The 21,571-nt window shown below is 46.7% G+C and overlaps 1 protein-coding gene across 1 annotated transcript in view; it reads right to left on the reverse strand.

The window, feature by feature from the left end:
* The window catches only part of Prkg2 (protein kinase cGMP-dependent 2), a 103,821-nt gene extending 82,556 nt beyond the window's left edge, over positions 1-21,265 (reverse strand). Inside the window, 2 exon segments of the mRNA XM_032916130.1 lie at positions 8,116-8,589; positions 21,184-21,265. Of these exon segments, the coding sequence (XP_032772021.1) occupies positions 8,116-8,576 (461 nt within the window). The 5' untranslated portion in view covers positions 8,577-8,589; positions 21,184-21,265.
* Between the last annotated feature and the right edge of the window lie 306 nt (positions 21,266-21,571).

Consider the following 21,571-nt stretch of genomic DNA (forward strand, 5'->3'; position numbering starts at 1 on the left):
AATATCAAACTGCCTTCCAGATGGGTGCCTCTCTACCCACAGATGAGTGCAGGTCTCAGGCCTCATCAGAGAAATGTCTTGGTACAGAGAGTGGTTAATGCCGAAGCTCGGAATTCTACAAGGCTCAGAGAACAAGCTTCTTTGGGATGCTCATTCACATTTGGGACCTCTAGAATACACCGTGTCCTCAAGGTTCAGGGGCCATCGCAAAGGAGAGTGAGATTGAAAGAGTTGGGGGTTGGGGGAACATTGCAAAACACTGTCTTCTGGACACGATGGGACTACTGCGCTCCTGAACTCACCAAAGATACGGTTGCCTGCCCACACCAGATTAAGCCAGCCAACATTCTTGAATGGGGTGGGAAGGGACTTGTGAGTCCGACTCCTAACTAAGGTGCTATGGGTAGTGGTGGCTTCTGGGGGAGAGTCCAGTCGGTTTTCTTTCGGGCTGTGGCTCCTGGTCAGTTGATCATTCTCCAGTGCACAGTCCTATACTCGTGAGTGTATGGACAATGCAGATGGAGCCTATGAGTTAATAAAGGAAAAAAGGAAGAGGGAACCGATTTGGGGAGGAGTGGATGTAGGGGTGGATATGGAAGGGATATTGCGGTGGTTGTAGGAGGAGGATGTGGGAGGGTGAGGGGTTGGATTTGGGAGGAGGGAAGGATGGATCTGGGAAGAGATAGAAGGAGTATGACTGAAACACACCTATGAAATCCTCAAAGATTAAAAATGTTTTTAAAAAGGAACCTCAGGTGACGACCTTGTGAGGCACTCTGTGAGGTCACAACGGTAACGGTGGCTTAATTATATTTAAAGGATTGAGCATCATTGATTTCAGTATTCGGTAAATAAGGATTGATTCGCATGTGTGATTGTGCAACACCATCTCCCTGCCTGCCGTAACCTGAAGCTATTGGTTAGAATCGATATGGTTTCTGGGTAGTATAAAAATAACACAGCGTCTCATCGTGAGAATGTGGTACGTGGGGTAGTGTCCTCAGGGTTATCACGGCGCTTAGATATGAGCACTCGAACGTCAGACTATTCAAAACAGTCGGGCTTCAAATCCTGGGCGTCTTCTGAGGCTCTGTTACGTATTTTTCCTAGCACCTGGCTGCTGACAGGCTGGAAGTCGGTGTTGTGGTGAGAAGGAATAATGGGTAGAAAGGAATAAAGCAGAGCACGTAAGAGTTGAAGACAGAGACAAAGAGACGGAGCGCGAGCGCAGAGCCCTGGGTTTCCTAGAGAGAAGTGGCTGGAAGTGAGAGAGGCCAGATGCCAGCTCTTGGAGAGGTCATGCATTTATTTAACTGCTTTTAGATGACAAGCCAGCTGCACTGAATTCTAGACACATTTAGAACTCCCCTGTACTTAACCTTTCTTTTTCTATAAAACTTAAGGGTACCCCTCACTCACCCCAGCCCCGTTAAAAACCCTCAAGCCTGGTTATACAAACCTACGGGATGCTATTCATGCTGCATCTGATTGAGAATATAATTGGACATCAGGTAGCCCCACACTGCAAACCTGCTTCAACGATCTACCAACACTACAAGCTTCATTCTAGTGACAAATACCCTGAGCTTTAACTTCACCTTTGGTACAACAGAGAAAGCACACATACCTGAGTAGGCAAGTCCAAAGCATCCAAGAGATAATGTGTGGAAGAGAGAGAACCAGCGGCTAATAGTTAACCAATAGCTTTGTTCCCTGATCCCATCCCTCAGCAGCTAGCTTGGATCTGGGTGTCTATGCGAGCGTTATTGTTCTAAATCATAACCTCCGTTTCCAAACACACGGACGCCTTCCAGCACACATGGCACTTGGCAATCATCACCCATGGCTTCTAGCAATCAGATCAAACAATCAGATTTCTGTTTTCCCAGGCCCTCATTGGACTGAGCGATCCAGCATTTGCTACGCTAAATAGAGAGGTTATGCTAGCAGTGTTTTAAGCATAGACACCAACTTTTTAACTTGATAGACTTGATAGGTAAAGGTCTAGAGTTCACCCCAAACATTCGTAATTGCTTGTTAAAAGCTCTTGGATAAAGACGCCTAAGTTACTACCTCGGCCCTTCTACCCTCATCCCACACAAATTCCTGGTGCTCTGAACTTATTTCAGAGAAGCCCTTGCTGCATGTGTAATTTTTCTTGGAGAAACAAAGAGAGGGATTTTCCTGGTGGTGTTTTGTGTTGCCTTGCTAATTATAGCATTTAAACGATCTATTTATTATTATTTGGTAGTTAGTTTACTGCAAGCCTTTTCAACCAAACTATGGGAAGCCCTCTTCTAATTCTAATTTTGAAAAAAAGATCAAGCAGAGCAGAAGTTGGAGCCTTTGAATTCCTGTGCGGAAATGTAGAACTCTGCACCCGTAAGTGAGTGACGTCATGCCTCACGGCCCAGATTTCTCACCTGTAAAGTGGGCTGTGATGATCTACGAAGTTGTTGCAAGCGTTACGTGTCTCTGCAACTATGCAGTGTTTAGACTTGAGATTAGCACACACTGTGTGTGTGTGTGTGTGTGTGTGTGTGCATGTATGTGTGCATGTGCGTGTGTGTGCATGTGTGTGCACATGTTTGTGCGTGTGCAAACATGTGCTTATGTGTGTGCATGTGCATGTACGAGTGTGTGTGTGTGTGTGTGTGTGTGTGTGTGTGTGTGTGTGTAATATGTAAAGCAGGGGAGTGACTATCTACAAAGGTTGCTGTATTACATGTCTCTATTTGGGGACACCATTCTGGTTACTAGCACATAGTTACAGTGTGTGTGTGTGTGTGTGTGTGTGTGTGTATGCGTGTGTGCAAGTGCTTGTGCCTGTGCAAGCATGTGCATGTGTGTGTGCATGCATGTGTGCAAGTGCTTGTGCCTATGCATGTGTGCATGTGTGTGTGTATGTGTGTAATATGTAAAGTAGGGGAGCGACTATCTACAAAGGTTGCTGTATTACATGTCCCTATGTTCATGAAGCACCAGCCTGGTGACTAGCACACATTTGCTAATAGATCACCATTATTTCTTCCCATAAGAACTCTCATATTGAGTGAGGGAAGCCCGGGTCTCTGATGCACACTTAACAGTTCTCCTTCGGAAAGGAAGTACAAATGAGAACGGCACACTCTCCCTCGCCCCGTCCCCCCATCTTGCTCCAGCGTATGATTCACCAGTGATTTCCACTTTTACCTATTCATCCCCTCGGGTGGGAGTGACAAACAAAACTAATTGTCCTCCCCAAAACTGGAATCCACGTCTGAAACCCAGGGCAAGCCTTTGTTTTATCTTTCCTTTTCACAGAGGAACAATAGTTTCAAATGATAGTTTAAGCGTTCTTAGCAAAAGGCGCTCATAGCAGCCACTTGCCAGATGTCTCTGATAAATGTGCCTGTGTTCCACCAGACATTCAGCATGAGCTTCTAATTTTTGCTCTGCCAATGCTGGAGTTTGCTAAGCAACATCTACGGAAACAGGAAACTTCATTCCAGTAACTGGCCCGACCTCTGCATGCATGGCTACCTTGGTGCTCATGGCAAGTCAGACATGGACAGAAATACTGAGCCCTTTCCTGGTTTCAGCCTTGAGAAGCACGGGACTCATTCGCAGAACCGAGTGTGCTCTGCTGTGTCCAACATGGCCTGGGCCAAATCCATTCTCCACACCCTTTACTCACAGGCCTCTCTTAGGATGTAGCTGATGATAATCATCGGTGCAATGTGCAAGTCCTACTCAGTTCTACACAGAAGAGGGAAGAGGCACCATTACTAACCGGTGGAGTTAGTTATCACAAAACATTGTGGGACCTGAACTGAGAGAATGACCTATGTGGGTAGATCAGAGGTCTCTAAGTCAATCCTAGAATCCAGTCTGAGTTCTCTACCCACTGTGGTAAGCCTTCCATACTCTTCCCAGTAGCGTGAAGTAATCCCTAACTTCCCCCGAGCTCCAAGGTCTTCTGGTATTCACTTACATTACATTGGACTGTGAGACCAAAACGCCTAATAGTCTAAGTCAGGAATCAGGATGCTCTGATAAACCTGGGTGCCTCCAGCAGAGGCAGACGGCATGCCTACTCAGCTGTCTGCATTTGAAGATCTAAACTGGTCCACAGGCTCAGTGCCAAATGACTACAAAGTACCACGCATGCACATCCAGAGCCGCTTCACAGAAATTCTGCTCTGTGATCACCTCAGTCTGTCTGGAGCATTCACATTTTCTGGGGCTGGGCCTAAAACTGCGCTTACTTTATAAAGTGTTCCCGAAGCCCACAGAGGTCACACGATCCCATCAATGGCAACGACAGTAACAGAAAACACATATTCTAGAATGGCAGCAACTAGTACTCTCTCCACACATGTAGGTACATAACTACAAGTAACAGAGGTTGAAAATTCATTTCCTTACAGGCGTCACCCACCTTTCAAACAACCAAGAGCTACGTTTGACTCCTGGCTATCACGCTGGACAGCACAGGTTACAGAGCCTTTCAGTCACTGTACCAAGTCCTACGAGACAGCACTGAACCACTGTAGAGCCTAATCCTTAAGAGCAAATCGTTGAACTGTAGAAGATAACAATTTCTAGACCTCTTCAAACTCTAAAAGTATGTTTAGCACACCCAGGTCAACAAAGCTGGCCTGAGCTGAGACCCCCTTGAAATCAGGGATGTCCCCTCTCCAGTCACAGTGTGGCTGAATAGAGATCTCAAAAGCCACAGGCTGGGTGGGGTGTTGTGAGCGACAGATCCTTGTGGATTATCGAAACTGAACTTTGAAGTTCTTGTCACTCCATCAAAATTTATCCTCTGATTTTCATAGCGGTTCATAGATCCCTAAGCTATAAATTTTGGGAGACCTCTGTTTACAAAGGTATTCTTTTAAAAGAAAATATCATATGATATTCAACAGCTTTCTGGGCATTCGTGGAGAGCCATCCATATATGTTAGGTATGAGTTTAGATTTCAGTCCATTCTGGAAATATTAGAGAAGCTCAGTGAATAAACTGTGAGTGCCTAGGAGTGAACAGAGGAGCCATTTTAAGTGACTGCAGTCTTACATCTCTAGCAGGTTCTGTGCAGAAAGTGGCCAAATCCATGAGCTGTGTATACAGGGCCCATTAGTGAGCAACACCCTTGTATTCATAGCACTCTGATTTCCAGAACATTGTTTCTTATAAAATATCTTTATAAACTGCCTACAAGACATTCAGAATTTGTCTGGGTGTTTAGGAATGGGAAAATGAATTGCTACTGGTGAATACTTCTGAAACGCTATAAGATTACCTCTATGAACTGATTGAGTTAGCTGTGCTCAACCGGTTATTTCAGATTAAAGGAGAAATGCCTTTGGACACTTAACAAGTAAAGCCAAGACACAAGCTGACCTCTGAGGGGTGATGGGCCCATATTCTTCTTAAGGAGCTTGCCTATGACCTCAAGGCTCTGTCAACGTACATGAGAGTTATTAGGGCATGACTTATCTGCTGTTCTATTTAGGACTAATCATTTTTTTTAAAAAATCAATTCATCTTTTGATCTCCAGTATTGCACAAAAATCAATCAATCAATCAACCAGTCCCTTCTTTATCCTGACCTATACATAGACGTGTACCCATCCGGCTTGTCACTGGGGTAAGAGGAATCATTGATAAGCCTCACTCAGAGGCACACTGCCTTGCCTTTTCTGTGACCCCTTCATGATGCACAGAAGGAAATACATAGGGGATTGGCTTAAAAATCCTAAGTGTTGTGGTGAATTCTCCAACCCAGACAAGCCTGTGCAAGGAAAACACAACTCAAATAACGTGAATGCAAGCTGCCTGCCTAAACCGGGCAGATCCATGGCTGCGCTACTCTACTCCCAGCTAGGAGATCCCTTCCAACTTGCAGTTTCTCCAGGCCATGTGCTTCAGCTCCATCTTCCTTCCACCTCCTCTTCCTCTGTCTTCCCCCTTCCCCCTTCCTATCTCTCTTCCCCCAACTCCTCAGCTCCACCCTCCCTTCCGCTGCCCAATCAAAAGCTCTAGCCTTAGTTTCACAATTAAAATGAGGACACCTGAGTAGCCTTTCACTCCTCCTCCTAGGCAGCCCCTCTTAGGGAAGTGCAATTAGCATCAAAATGCAAACAGCACCAGGGCCACCCACAGTACATGCATAAATGATAATTTCTTTACCATGTAATAACCTGGCTAACCAGCAACGCAGAGGAACATTTTTGTCTCTAGTCACTCAGCTCTAGATTAGCTTTGGCTCAAGGTGAATGCAGGTCTTTGGACCAAGCAAATAAACAAATCCTTGGTTTCAAGAGGAGGGACATAGTGGCTTATGTAGAGAGAAAGCCAAAGGCAGACTTGTTCAAAGTTTGCTCAGATACTGTCCCATATATAAAGCCAGATTCGGTTTGAGGAGATTTGGGGATGGCAGTAAATAATCTATTACTTATGCCCACATAACGTCTGCATGAGTACAGTGACACGGTATAGAGTCAATAAGTGTACATTCATATATCAAAACACATAGCCTGTTATAAACAATGGCAGATGATATATGAGTTCTGAAAATATGCCTATGTTCATAATAACTGTAACTTACAAACCCACGCCACTAGAATAATTACTATGTTGAAAGGCGTAAATAGATAAGACCCTTCTAAACCAACTAATAATAAAACTTTGGACTCCATCCACAAAGCCATTGTAATGACTGATATTAATCAGATTTTTTTTCAGCTACGCAATTTTATGATTAATGACACAACATGACTCTTTCCCTTCTAGGTATTTACTGATCAGTCACTGTTCCAGCTGCCGTCAACAAACTGAGGAATTAAGCCTCCCTTCCTAATTCTGTTGTCAAGATCGGTCAACTATTTGTTTAAGTCGGGTGTTTCGTCTTGATTTATGTTACTTGCACCTGTGAGTAAATTAAAATTTGATTTAATTTCACAGATCTTGCACAGAGCGGCAGGCTCTGCCCAAGACAGCACCAAGGCGAAGAGCTGGTGTCAATTAACGAACGCCTATGGAAAGGCCACACAAAAGGAGATCATGACTAACCTTTCTCTCCTAATCAGGAAATCAAACTTTAGTCACAACCGTACTCCTAAATACGCACTGGCAAACACTTAAGAAGAAAGCAGTGGAGAAATTCTATATCTCCTCTCAAAATTTCAAACTTTCACCCCAAACATAAATACATCATAAGAAAACACAAACCCCAAATTCCCAATTTCGTCAATCCCCACCATATGCCTATGTTAAAATATCATACTGCTCATATAAATATGCACGCTTACTGCATGTTGATTTAAGACACCGAGAGGGAAAGCAGTCTGCTTTTAGAAATCAATTCCAACTTTTAATCTGTTCCCTTTGCTCTTTTCACCTAATTTCCACCAGTTCTGTCCTTTGTGTCTCAGCTAAAGGTCACCTCATCCATCAGCTGGGCCTCCATGACAAGCCCAGTTCTCTCAACGCCTCCCAGCCCCTCTGACAGCACTTCTGTTCACTGTCATTTATCCCAATTAATAATTATACAGTCCTCATCCGTCTCTCTCTGTGCTATCTCTCCCCACGAGACGGACAGATCTGTCTGTTTATCTTAAGCAGCCATTATGGTGGCTGGCAGGAGCAGCGCTCAACAGGAACTGTGCAGTGAATGGATGAAGTCATCCTCCCTCGAGCACCCATCGTGGTCCTCAGGGCTCTCACAGACCAGCGGCTAGGAAGCCAGCTTTGCTGTGCGTGCTCGGCCCCCACTGCACTGTGTGTACTGTTAAGTCTGCATCCTTAGGAAGACACATGCACACTTCCTAAGTGATCTTCCATTCTCTGGGATTGTCAAGGGAACAGAGATGGCATCTTCCAAATCCGGCCCCTCAGTTGAACCTGTCTCAGAATCTATATACCTCAGCTTCCAGGGGGCAATTCCAGATCTGAAGTAAAAGCTGCATGATAAGAGATACATTCTCCACAAAACTCTCTTTACCCACAACTGAGGGTTCCATGCTCCCGCCCCGCCCCCCCGCCATTTTGGAAGCAAGCTTCATGGACACCTCGCTGGTCTTTCCTACTGCGAGGGCCACTTGAATGCACAGGGCATAGAAACTTCTTACCTGGAATCCTTCCTGACCCTCGCTTTCTCAAAGGAGAACTCAGGGGGTTTGTTGAGGTCATAGGTCCGGCTTGTGGGCTCTGCAGACACTCCAGCCTTCGCCCCTCTCCTGCTGTGGAGGGAGACCAAGCCTGAGGTCTTGCGGTGAACATCCAGAGGCACTTTGTCGGGAGAGGCCTGCAGTGGGCTTCCTCCCTGCACGTGGATAACATCCTGCAGCTTGTTCAGCTGGATGCACTTGCTCTGCAGCTCCTCGGTGAGCTCCGCAATGGCCACGGTCTGCTTAGCCAGCTGCTCCCGAAGCTCCTTCAGGTGGTACTCGCGCTCCTGAAGTTCTGCATCCTTCCTCCTCAGCTCGCGCTCCAGCTCTGCCACTTTGCTCCGCAGGGCTTCATTGCTGAGGTTCCCTGACTGGCCGTCTGGGTGCTTCGAATGCTTGGGTTTCACTGAACCATTTCCCATGTTGCTCAGGAACCTACGGGAGGGCACAGAACTGGGGGTGAGCAAGGGGCGTTCCACTTTCCAACAGCCCTCTCCTTTCCAGCCTGCTTCATAAACAGACGCGCAGCAGTCATCATCCCTTCGTGAGCAATAAAACCCCCCATTCCTACAGAGGAAACGAATGACAGAGCTCCTCTATCCCTCTACAGAGAGCGGTTAGCATTTGGGTTCATTCTCCCCTGTCTCTCAGCAGCCCAGGCGTCACACTTGAGTGTTCTCTACAACTGACCCTCGTCACCTACTCTTCCAGTGCTTCTCTCTGGATAGTTGTCAAAAGCCTCCTAACAGGGCTGAGATTTGGATGTCACCATGGCGGAAATTAAAGGCAAAGAGCAGCCACATCTATGGAGAGAGGCTTGAAAAAAATATCACGACTCCCACCGTATCCACTGCGCTACAGTTTTGTTTTTTTTTTTTAAAAGCTCCCCTTGATTTAGAAATCACACATCTGCATTCCTCACAAGGTAGAGAGACAGAGCCCGTGTTGCTGTTAGCAATGTGCTCTTGCCTGGTACACTAGTAAGTGTTGTCTTTCCGCCAACGCTGGTGTTAAAAACTTGGAACCGCGATCCCTGAGAAGAAAACATCAGTATGAAGTTTCTTCCGCATCCTTCACGTTGGGTCCCCAAGCCAAGTTGTACAAAAAGTGACAGCCCGTGCTGTGACGCTCCGATTCTTTTCTTAAGAATATCTTCATGGCACGAAAGACAGTTCAGTGGGTGAAGCACTAATTAAGTTAGTACCCACATGAATTCTGGGTAGACAGGGCAGCCTGTCTGTATTCTCAGTGTCCAGGATACAGAGACAGGAGACAACTGGAGTGAGTTGTGTAAGGAGACTATCCAAATGGGTGAGCTCCTAGTTTGGGTGAGAGGCCACACTTCAAAAAAGTAGAAATAAATTTACAACACCTAACATCAACTTCTGGCTTGCCTAGGCCGAGACACGTTATATGAATTCCTGCAAGTGCATGCACATGCACACACACACACACACACACACACACACACACACACATGAACACACACACACACGAACATGCACACACATATATGAATACCACATATAATTGCAAAAGAGATGGGGATATCTCCTCACAGGAGGGCTGGGGAGATCATTGAGGAAGTGCTTAACGTGCAGGCATGAAGACCCAGTTAGGCCTCTAATCCCAGTGCTGGGAAGGTAGAGGCAGTGGGATTCCTGGGGTTGGGTAGCCAGCAGTTTAGCCTAATTTGCCAACCCTGGTTCTCAGTGAGACTCTTTCTCAAAAATATAAAGTGGGGTTGGGGATTTAGCTCAGTGGTAGAGCGCTTGCCTAGGGCCCTGGGTTCAGTCCCCAGCTCCGAAAAAAAGAAAAAAAAAAAAATAAAGTGGATGTCTACTGAGAAATGACCCCTGTGACCTGTAGCTTACAAGTATATTCTAAACAGTGGCATGTATATGCACATGCGCGCACACACACACACACACACACACACACACATAGACTCACGTATGTACCCCACCCACAAAACACACACACTCTCTCTCTCTCTCTCTCTCTCTCTCTCTCACACACACACACACACACACACACACACACAGAGAGAGAGAGAGAGAGAGAGAGAACCTCTTGGACACCCCAAAGTTATCACTAATCAGGGTCCTAGAAGATCAGGGATTATAAGAGATAATTTTCGTTGATTTGTAATGTATTTTTTTTAATTTTCCAAGCTTTGCATTTATTTTAACATATACTATAAATCCAAAAGTCTGGCAACAAACATTCTATTTCGTTGATACTATTACTTCAATGGGAACCAAGTAGCACGTTTAGGTTTATCAAGCCAATTCCACATAAATAATAGTGAAATTTTTAAAAAAGTAAATCAGGGCTGGAGATAATGGCTTAGCAGTTAAGAGTAGCAACTGCTGACAACCACCTGTAACTCCAGCTTCCAGCGATCCAATGCCCCCTGCTGGCCTCCGTTAGCACTGCACTCACGGGAGCCTACACACCATTAAAGATTGAAAAAGAAAATCGTTTTTAAGAGTTAATCATCCGCAGAAGTCATAAACCTATGTGGGCGAAATCCCATCACAGCAGAATTCGCACAGCCGAAGTGCAGCAGATGCTGTCCTGACTGACTCCTCTCTGTCCGCCAAGCACTGCTGTACTGGATGCCTTAGTCTGGGAAACCATGTATCGACTGTGAAAAACATCTGGATTAATTCTGACCTTATGAAATCAGAAACAGAGGATCAAAACTGAAGTTTAGGGGTTGGGGATTTAGCTCAGTGGTAGAGCGCTTGCCTAGCAAGCGCAAGGCCCTGGGTTCGGTCCCCAGCTCCGAAAAAAAGAAAAAAAAACAAAAACAAAAACAAAAAAACCACTGAAGTTTATAGATACGCATTTTCCAGCTCTCCCCTTCAGATTTCTAGCTCAGGGAAAAACAAAGATGTTGACTTGATTTCACGAGTTCCGCCAGATCAATCGTGGCTTCTACGGAGGCTGACGAAGACACGAAAGGTTAACCGTCTTCGGATTTTAAACAGATGCCGCCAGCCAATGGAAGCGGCACAAGATCAAGTCAGGAACAGGAAGTGGTTCGTCTTTTAACAGTGGATTCTCTCTGGAGGCAGCCATTAGTAAACCTAAGTCTATGCAGAGCTGCTTCCACAACGGCAAGCATGGAGCAGGCATAACCCTAAAGCTTGTGTTCATGGGGCAGCATTTGTTATCCTTCCCCATTAACATCACATAGAAAGATAGAGAGAGAATTTAGAGACGTGAGCCGGCATGGACTTGGATCCAGAATAAACAATTCGTCAGACGTTAGTTTGAGGCTTGAGCGTTACCTTGAGTGATATTTCTGAAAGGCACTCCCAAAGGCCTCTGAAATAAGCATGTGTACAAGTTTCTGTCCTGCGGCCCTGAGCTGTTTTCTAGGCGGACTTTGTGGTTTGTGAACAACCATTTTCAGCCAGGGAGAGGTAAGGGAATAATCACAGAATTGTCTTACAGAGGACGCGGCAAGCATAAACAGATTTAAATCTAATATTGAACAAATGACTCATTCTATATCCATGAAGCAACTGTGTGCTGAGCCCGGAGTACCATATACTCTGCGAAGTATATCCATGGATATTAACACTTGGATTAATAATAAAAAGTTATAACACCCTAAATACGGAACAGTCTAGAATCATTGCTGTATAGGGACAAAGAAACATCAGTACCAATCCAATCACTTTACAAACCTGAAGCACAATTAAGTATAGAGCATTAACCCTCCCCTCCCCAGTACCATCACCTCTGTTTCCCTGAGGTCACCTCGGAAACTATATAAACCCTGTGGCGTGTTTAGAATTCCTAAAAGAAGAAGAAATCAGAGCTTACCTTTCGAGTCACTGAATTAAACAAGTTACTAGGTCTTTCAGGCTGGCATGAGCTCCCACTCCACCTGCTTACATTTTGCTACCCCTAAAGCAAGGTTCCGAGTCTCCGGCCACATAAAATCTGATTAGATTCACACTGTGCGCTCCTTAGCTGTCACTAAGGAAGGCAATTTCTCAAACACGGGTTGCCAGCCACGGGAAGAATTGAGCTGTGGGATGTTGCTCCGTCTGTCTAACAGTTACAGGTTATTAAAATCATTTTTACTTTAAGGGACAGTGGGTAACGTAGTAAGAAATGACTTTAGAGACTAAAAGCCCAGTTTAACTTGAGCAACAGATTCAAGATGCGCAAGGGGAGGAAGAAACCCACCCTTTCCAAACCTTCTCTAAGTTACGTGGCATCTCCAATTTCACCTCTGTGTCTATACAATGAGTACATTTCTCTCCACCCCATAAGGGTCATGGTGAAGATTGCAAAGCACCCCTGTGTGATACAAAACATGTAGGAGACATGAGGTACACAGAGGGCTCTTTTAGCAGTGCGGGCTAGAGGTGGGTTTATATGTCTCTATAGAAGGAAAACACAGAATTGAGTTTCTCTGCACCGGGCAGAAGTCTAAGGGACCGGATACCTTCCAAACAAGAGGTCCTTAAAGATACAAATATTCCTTTGTGGGAGTGAGATCTTACTCTTCCTGTACATTATATCCCATTGAGAAAAGAACACACATTATGGAACAAACAAACAAACAAATAACAACAACAACAAACATGAGAGAAGCTCTACCAAAAGGCTGGACATGAGAAAACAGTCTGAATGACAAAAAAAATCCTATCAATAATTTCTGGGTCTCCTCAAGCTCCTCAACTTCTTAGTGTAGAGTCTACTTAGTCTCATATACTGAAGAGAAAATTTTAAATAAAAAGGCTCACTGAGTTACCTCTGAAGGCACGACAGTACGCACTGGAGAGGGGATACACCTCACAGTCACGGAGGGGAGAGAGAGAGAGGCGAGGAAGCCATGGCATTCAGCAAGAGAATAGGATAAAACCACAGTGTCCATCCTTATCCTGATTCTCCTTCTGCAGAAGAAGCCACTCACAGAGCAAAGACGCGTGGGCTGAGTCACACCTGGCAGTCAGTGTGGCAAAATGTGGCTCTGCTGTCTGCTTTCCTTTAGCTCTCGAGTAGTTTAAAAACGTAAGCATGGCTCTGGTCTAGATAGCTGTTGCCCCCTCTACTCATCTAGAGTCTGATAGAAATGCATCCACATGAACAGACACATACACAAGCACACGCGCACACACACACACACACACGCACAGAGGGATAGAGGGATGGCTCAGCCTGCAGAGCCAGAATCCATGTCTAAGAACTTTTAACTAGTTTTCTGGGTCCTCAGAACATTTCCTAGGCTTTAATGATAAGAACAGAAGAGATAGATGGATGGGCAGATAGACAGACAGATGGACGTGTAGTAGACAGATGGATGTGTAGACAGACAGATGGACAAATAGGTAAAAACAATTTGCACGCCACATAAAATTCTTAGAGGGTCATATGACATAGATAATGATAAGAATTTAGCACTGTTCTTGGCGTATGTCATTATGGCTTAATGGATACTAAATAGCACTATTGCTGCTAGCATTATTTACTCAAGGGAATGGCTTATCTCAATCAAAACAAAACGTATTGATTAAAAATTACACCAAATAAGCAAGCTATTAAAGGAGAGCACTCAGAGTGCTGACTCCAGCCCACACTGTGCTCACGGCAAGGCTACGAATATTGAGAGGGTATGAGGAGGAGAGCGGCTGTGAGAGCCCTGGTGACACAATCGACAAGGAGATCAATGGAGCAGAGCAGCCCAGAGTGACCTCCAATGCTGCACATCTGACCCTTGAAGAAAGAGCTAAGGGAAGCCGATGGAGAACAGGGCATATCCGAGAGCCACACGCAGGCAACGAAGGAAATCACCTAACCACAGACTTCACAACTTTTACAAAATTTAACCTGAGAGTAGATCATGGGTCTAAACACAGAACTCTCAAACCTAGAAGAGTCCAGATGGTCTTGGATTCAGTGGTAACTTTTAAAAGTTTTTAAAATTTTCTACAATTAATTTACGAAAGGAGACATTGCTATGTTTATACTTTGTTACAACTGAAAACTCTGCAAAAGAAGAGAATGAGGTAGTGGAGCAAATAAAGAAGGTGTTCTCAACACACAACAATCTAAACAAGGCTGAAAATGGGGAAAGACCAGAGCAGATATCTCACCAAAGGTTCATAGAGAGCAAAGAAAAGCGGAAGGAGACACGGTCAGCTGTGAGCAGATAATGTCAAACTAATTGGAGATCTCGAGACACAGTGGGCACAGTCCACAGTACAGAGCACGCTGAAGCTGGCAGGGGATGGACTGACAGGAAGGTTGGTGTGATCAGAGGCCACATAGGGTGATACAGTCACCTAGGAAGACAGAGTAGGCTTTTGTCACTCAGGTAATCAAGCCTCCCTGTGATTGCCCAACAGGAGTCACGTGGCTTCCTCAAAACTGTCAGCTTTGTTCAAGGTTGATGCAACTTTGAAGCAACCATGTCCTGTTGGTTATCAAAGAAACTATTGACCATCAATTTACCAGAATTTCAAGAATAAGGAACAGCATTTGAGAGAGAGAGAGAGAGAGAGAGAGAGAGAGAGAGAGAGAGAGAGAGAGAGAGAGAGACAGAGGGGAACTTCAGAAACATCACTAAATGAAGAAGCCAACTGGAACAGTTCAACAAACTGTCTGAGTCCAACTGCACAGCATGATGGGAAATAGAAAAGGTGTAGAGAGTGAAAAGATGAGTGTCTGTCGAGAGCCATGGAGAGCAAGAAAGAGAGGAACAAACAAGTTAAACGCCATGGCACTTGTGACATTGAAACGATTCTGAATGCTCCCACAATGATAGATATGCCTTACTGTGCATTTTGTCCCAACCCATGGCATATACAATACAAAAATGGACCCAATTATCATGATAGGCTTTAATTAGTAATATATCCATATCGGTTCATCACTTGTAACAAACACTGACATATATCACACTGCTGCAAGGTGTTATGACAGCTCACAGGTTAACAGCCCTTGCTACGCATCCTGAGGACCAGATTTCGGTTCCCAGCACCCACACAAGCAGTTCACCGTGGGCAGCAACTGCATCCCCACAGGGTCTGACGCCCTCTTCTGGCCTCTGTGAGCACCACACGCGTACAGCACACATGCGCGACGACACAGGCACGTGCGCATCAATAAAAACAAACTTGAAACGTTTTTCTAAATCCGTTTTTAATGTTGTTAGGAACAAAGGCCACTGAAGGGGGCGGTATAGAGGCACTGGACTTTTCTACAAACCTAAAAGTGTTCCCCAAGTAGAGTGTCTATTACTTAGAGCACTTACTTTGAAATAAAACGCAGGGAAACCAGAAGCCTAACTCACTGAGGAAATGGGCTAAGTGGATGATGGGCGGAAGGAAAGTAATGAGTAACAAGCTAAAAAGAAGGGATCTGCTGGAGTAAGGAACTGAGATGCACATGCCTTATTATGGTATCTGGGTTTTAATGCAAGCCAAGTTCTTTTTCAAGCTGTAGAGTCATATCTGTCCTTTAGAAGACAGCGCTCCTGGAATAGCCATGAAACCAAACGAAGAAAGCTCAGGGGGAGTAAAACAAAGGCAATTGCACCCAGCCAGGGGAGAAGTGCTTACGAGATTAAAGCCAGCCCAGAGTCTCAGACCTATTCTCACTCTTGAACTAGGGAACAGAGACCATCGCCATGGTAACTAGGAGGAGGAAGACATTACCACAGAAGATTTCACAGAAGTGATGGTTCCAGGTAACCGCAATTTCCTCTCCTTCAATAAATCATGAGAAGCAGAATAGATTACTTTTTATCATATTGGCGGTTCAGCTTGATATTGGAGGAGTGGTGGTGTGCTGGCTTCCTTAGATAACATTCTAAGGTTATGTGAAAAATGATACATTGCTCTATGACCCTGCCATTTGTCTGTCTCTCCAGAGATCTTTTAGAAAATGAGTAACCATCACGGAGTACCTAAAGCCCTGCTTCTTTTCCCTGAAGCAACCCATACAGTATTGACCCTGTGACAAACAGCCAAGTCCCCTATCAGAGCCACCATTACAAGCTTCTTCCCCGTGCCCTGTGACCATGGACATGGGGACTCAGCACGGAATCCGCTGCTGTTTTATCTATGCACACTGTCTTGATATTGAGAATGCCTTCCTCTCGGTTCACAACCATGTGAGCTTCTCATTCCAATGCCCCAGCCACTACCAGCTAGCCGTGGAAGAATCCATCCCCCAGCAGAAGTCACAGCATGAGTTTTATGAACATTATGTATCCTGTATGTTGAAAAGTTGAGTGGCACTCCACTCAGCTCCTCTGGTGGGGAGGGAATGCTTCACAAGCACATAAGCCATAAAGGCAGGCATGTGGGCTAGCAGGCACAAATCAGGACTTTACAGCAGATAGAACTCAAAGGGAAGAAGGGGAGTAAGGACCTCATGCTTCACCTTGTGGCGACCGGATGAGAGGTGATGACGTTGGCCAGCATGAGGAGTAGACTTGGGAGACAGAGCGCCAGTTTAATTTTGGACATGCTCAGAACCTGTGTACATTTACAAGCACAGAAGTGCAGTGAGCAGTAATAAGGGACTGGAAAAATCAAATGAAAGGAAGAGCCTAAGACTCGTAGCAGTGGTCGACAGAGGAGTAGAGACTGAGCAGGCTCCCTGGGGTTAGTGATACACCAGGAACTGCAGCTTGAAAATCTGACTCTTAGGTTGGAGAGAAAGGAGCTGTGGTAAGAAGCTATTAAAGTGAGGAGGGATAGCTACACAAAGAGCTACAGGAACTAAGGAGAGTTTCCCCAAGGGAGAGCACGTGGGGGCAAGCGGACCTGTGCCACCAGACAGAACTGGTAAGGGAGAAGCAGATTCAAAACCCTGGTAAATCTCATAATTGAGAGTGGTAGGTGTTAGAATCAGCTCCCAGCCGGACTACCTGGCCTGGAACATGTGACCAGGACACCCCACAAGAGCACACCCATTTGTTGTCCCATGCCAAAGGGCCAGGCCTGAAAATCTACATACTGTAAGTGAACACACATACATATAACTATATGTGGACTGAACAGGTTACATATATCATATAAATCATATGTCTCATATTATATTTTATGATCTATCATGCAGTAACAGTGAGAAACAAGGTCATGAGTTTGAAGGTGAACAGGAGGGGTAGATGAGAGCTTTTGGAAAGGGAAAAAGGAAGAAATGTTGTGATTATATTATAATCTCGATTTTTTAAAAATAGTTTTAAAATACAGAGGCAATTGAGAATCAAATTCAGGGTGGGGTCTCTAATTGCCCAGGAGACAGTGGGGCAAGTCAGTCCCAATGTTTTAATTTTGGACGGGTTGGGGGAAGGCGAGATTTCCGTTATTCATTCACTTAGTGATACATGTTCCATGGAGCACCATCTACAGTGATCCTCCATGACATCAACAGAAGGAGGGAGGAGTCACACAGGAGGAGGGAGGAGTCACAAAGGAGGAGGGAGGAGTCACACAGGAGGAGGGAGGAGTCACACAGGAGGGAGGAGTCACACAGGAGGGAGGAGTCACACAGAAGGAGGGAGGAGTCACACAGGAGGGAGGAGTCACACAGAAGGAGGGAGGAGTCAAACAGGAGGGAGGTGTCAGAAGAAGGGAGGAGTCACACAGGAGGAGGGAGGAGTCACACAGGAGGGAGGAGTCACACAGAAGGAGGGAGGAGTCACACAGGAGGGAGGAGTCACACAGGAGGGAGGAGTCACACAGAAGGAGGGAGGAGTCACACAGGAGGGAGGAGTCACACAGGAGGGAGGAGTCACACAGGAGGGAGGAGTCACACAGAAGGAGGGAGGAGTCACACAGGAGGGAGGTGTCACACAGAAGGAGGGAGGAGTCACACAGGAGGGAGGAGTCACACAGGAGGGAGGAGTCACACAGTAGGAGGGAGGAGTCACACAGGAGGGAGGAGTCACACAGGAGGGAGGAGTCACACAAAAGGAGGGAGGAGTCACACAGGAGGGAGGAGTCACACAGGAGGAGGAGTCACACAGGAGGGAGGAGTCACACAGAAGGAGGGAGGAGTCACACAGGAGGGAGGTGTCACACAGAAGGAGGGAGGAGTCACACAGGAGGGAGGAGTCACACAGAAGGAGGGAGGAGTCACAAAGGAGGGAGGAGTCACACAGGAGGGAGGAGTCACACAGAAGGAGCTGAGAAGGAACTCAGCTCAGATGTGGGGAGTTGGTCATGGGCCAACAAGATGGAGATGCCTATACAAAGAAAAGAAGGAAGCCTGAGATTCTACCTTACATCAGTCAGAATGACTAAGATCACAGTCTCCAGAGACAGCACATGCTGGTAAGAATGTGAAGAAAGGGGAACACTCCTCCATTGCCGGTGGGATAGCAAACTGGTACGACCACTCAGAAAAGCAATCTGGCGATTTCTCAGAAAATTGGAAATCGTTCTACCTGAAGACCCAGCTATACCACTCCTAGGCATACACCCAAAAGACGGCCCACCATACCACAAGGACATGTTCTCCACTGTGTCCATAGCAGCTTTATTCATAATAGCCAAAAGCTGGAAACAACCCAGGTGTCCCTCAACCGAAGAATGGACACAGAAAATGTGATTCCTTTACACAATGGAATAATATTCAGCTATTAAAAACAAGGACATAATGAGTTTTGCAGGCAACTGGATGGAACTAGAAAATATTATCCTCAGTTAGGTAACCCAGTCCCAAATGGATAGGCATGGTATGTACTCACTGACAAGAGGATATTAGCCATAGAGTACAGAATACCCACGATACTCCCCACGGACTCAAAGGACTGTAGCCAGAGGACCCTAGTGAAGGGATAAGGATATGAACTCATCACAAAACTTGACCCAAAATTTGTCCTATCTAAAAGAAACGAAAGGATGGAGCAGAGACTGAAGGAAAGGCCAACCGGTAACCGCCCAACTCAAAACCCCTCCCACGGGCAAACACCAATCTCTGACGTTATTAATGATACTCTGCTAGGCTTGCACACAGGAACCTAGCATAACTGTCCTCTGGGAGACTCCCTCAGCAGCAGACTGAACAGATACCAACAGTCAAATACTGGATGGATGGAGGTCAGGGACACTTATGGAAGAGTTCAAGCGTAGGGTAGGGGCTGAAGACCCTGAAGGAGAAGGGAACATCCCAAGAATATCAACCAAGTCAACAAACCTAGACTCGTGGGAGCTCTCAGAAACTGAACCACCAATCAAAGAACACACATGGCTCGAACAAGGTCCCTTGCACATATGTAGCAGACAGCTCAGTCTCCATGGCTGCCTTGTCTGGCATCAGCAGGAGAGGAGGTCCTTAATCTGGCAAAGACTTGATGTGCCAGGGTGAGGGAATACCCAGGGGGGTCCACCCTCTCAGAGGAGAAGGGGAGGGGCGGGGGGGGGAGAGACTCTCTGAGGGAGGAACTGGGAGGGGGAGCAGCATTTGGGATGTAACTATATAAATCAGTTAATAAAAAAGAAGTCAGGCCAATTCTCCAGAGGTTAGGATTTGAATTCACATGAATTGATGAGATCACGGAGAGGGGTAGGAAAGAAATACCTACATGGCCCCGTGTGGACATGCCACACCTGTGAAAATATAATTTGTGGGAGAAGTCAAAACAGAAAAGGATAAGGAAACACTGTAGGAATGACAGAAGTCTGCTAGACAGCTTGGAAATAGACATTTCAAGAGATGGGCAGGCCACAGCTCAAATCCCAGACGTGTCAAAGAAAGGGAGATCGGAGGGAAAAGATCAGGGGTTATCCATTTCGGCAGACTGAAGATAGACTGCATTTAAAAGTCCTGTGGAAAGAGCTGAAGCCAGAGTTGGGACTTCGGGATGGCATTCAAGGGGCATGCGGAGATCTTTTTTACAATAGTAGAAATAAAAGCATTGATAAGCTCAAGACAACGAACCGAGGAAGCTGGAAAAAAATGAAAACATAGGAAAAGAGGGGACAATTGAAAAACAACACAGAGAAACTGACAACAGGAGACTACAGGGCTTGGCCAACAGCCGGGCAGCATGTGCCTGCTCTCCTTCTACAGAGAGTTCTCAAGTGCATCCTGTGGATACAGAGGCCTGCCTGGAGTCAAGAACTGGTAAAAGCTGGGTTCGCGGGTATTGTCCTTGCAAATTGTTTCCTCTGAGTTATGGCATGTTGCGATGCAGAAAGACAGCCTAAGTCTCCAAAGGGAATTCCTCACCCCAGCACCTCACTAGCCCGGTGTGCAAAACGCAACACCACGAGGAGCAGCAGCTGTTGTGTATTCTGTGGGATGATCGCCTTCTCCGTGAGCTAAATAGAAACTCGCTAAGATGAGAAATGGTTTCTAAGGCGCTCGTGCGTATGGGGGTGTGGCAGGGAGCAGGTGGATGTTACATTCTTTAAGAAAAAAAAAAGCCCCTTTCCTACAGAACTTTGGAAACAAGATAAGCATAGCGAGGGTCACCCTTTCCAATGGTCCCCCAGACTAGTTCTGTTCTCAGCTCTAGCCTCCCTGCTCTGTCTATGTGCTGTCTTCATACTTGAACCCATCTTTTTCTCCCAGGGCCAAAGTGGCTCTGTTGTTTTAATAGCGTCTGTTTGCTCTCTTCGCTTCTTCATGAGGATATGCAGAAATGTGCAGGCGCCCCTGAGTGCTGAGTGACAAGACACCCAAACAAGTTTGCAAGCACTTGAAAAGTCCTTGCTGGAGTCTGGTGTGCAATCAGCTATTCAGACCTTGGAGAACCAAACCAAGGTGGCACATCGTGACAGCACCCCCTGAGCCCCCAGTCCCAGCACAGCCCAAAGGACGCTGCAGCCCCATTGCGCTCTAAACCCAACTGCTGTATACAGCCACCCGCGCCACAGGGAGAGGAAGAAACGCGCGTCCACATGTCCCCATGCAAGCAGCCTGAGAGACCGGCTGGGTGTGGGAGAGGTGCACAACGCGCAACGCACGCCCAGCGGCACCCTCGTGTCCCCAGTCCCATCCCTCGTCGCGAGCCCCCCGGGTACCCGAGGCCCCCAGCCTCACCAGGCCGCCGGGTAACTTTCCAAGTGCGCAGCTCGTCCCCTCCGCGCGGCCGCAGCGTCTCGGCGTCCTTCGCCACGCCGCCCCTCTGCGGCCCCAGCCGGGCTCAGCTCAGCTCTGCCCCGACGCGCCGTGCGCACCGTGCGGGGTCCGGGCTGCTGGCGCCGCCGCTCGCGCTGCGTGGGAGCCGGGGACGCGGCGGGCGCGCTGCGGGCGGGAGCTGCGGCGACGTGGGTGCTGCCGCCTCGCTGCTCTGCGGGGGCCGCCGCGAGAAGGAGGCGCGCCGGAGGGAGGAGGGAGCTCGCAGGAGAGGAGGGACGGAGGAGGGCGGGGGTCAGCCCGGCGTGGCGTGGGAGAGCCGGGAGCCCGCTTCCTTGAAGGTGGGGTCACC

This window comes from Rattus rattus, chromosome 11 (genome assembly GCF_011064425.1).
Source record: "Rattus rattus isolate New Zealand chromosome 11, Rrattus_CSIRO_v1, whole genome shotgun sequence".
In the NCBI taxonomy this organism is placed as follows: domain Eukaryota; kingdom Metazoa; phylum Chordata; class Mammalia; order Rodentia; family Muridae; genus Rattus; species Rattus rattus.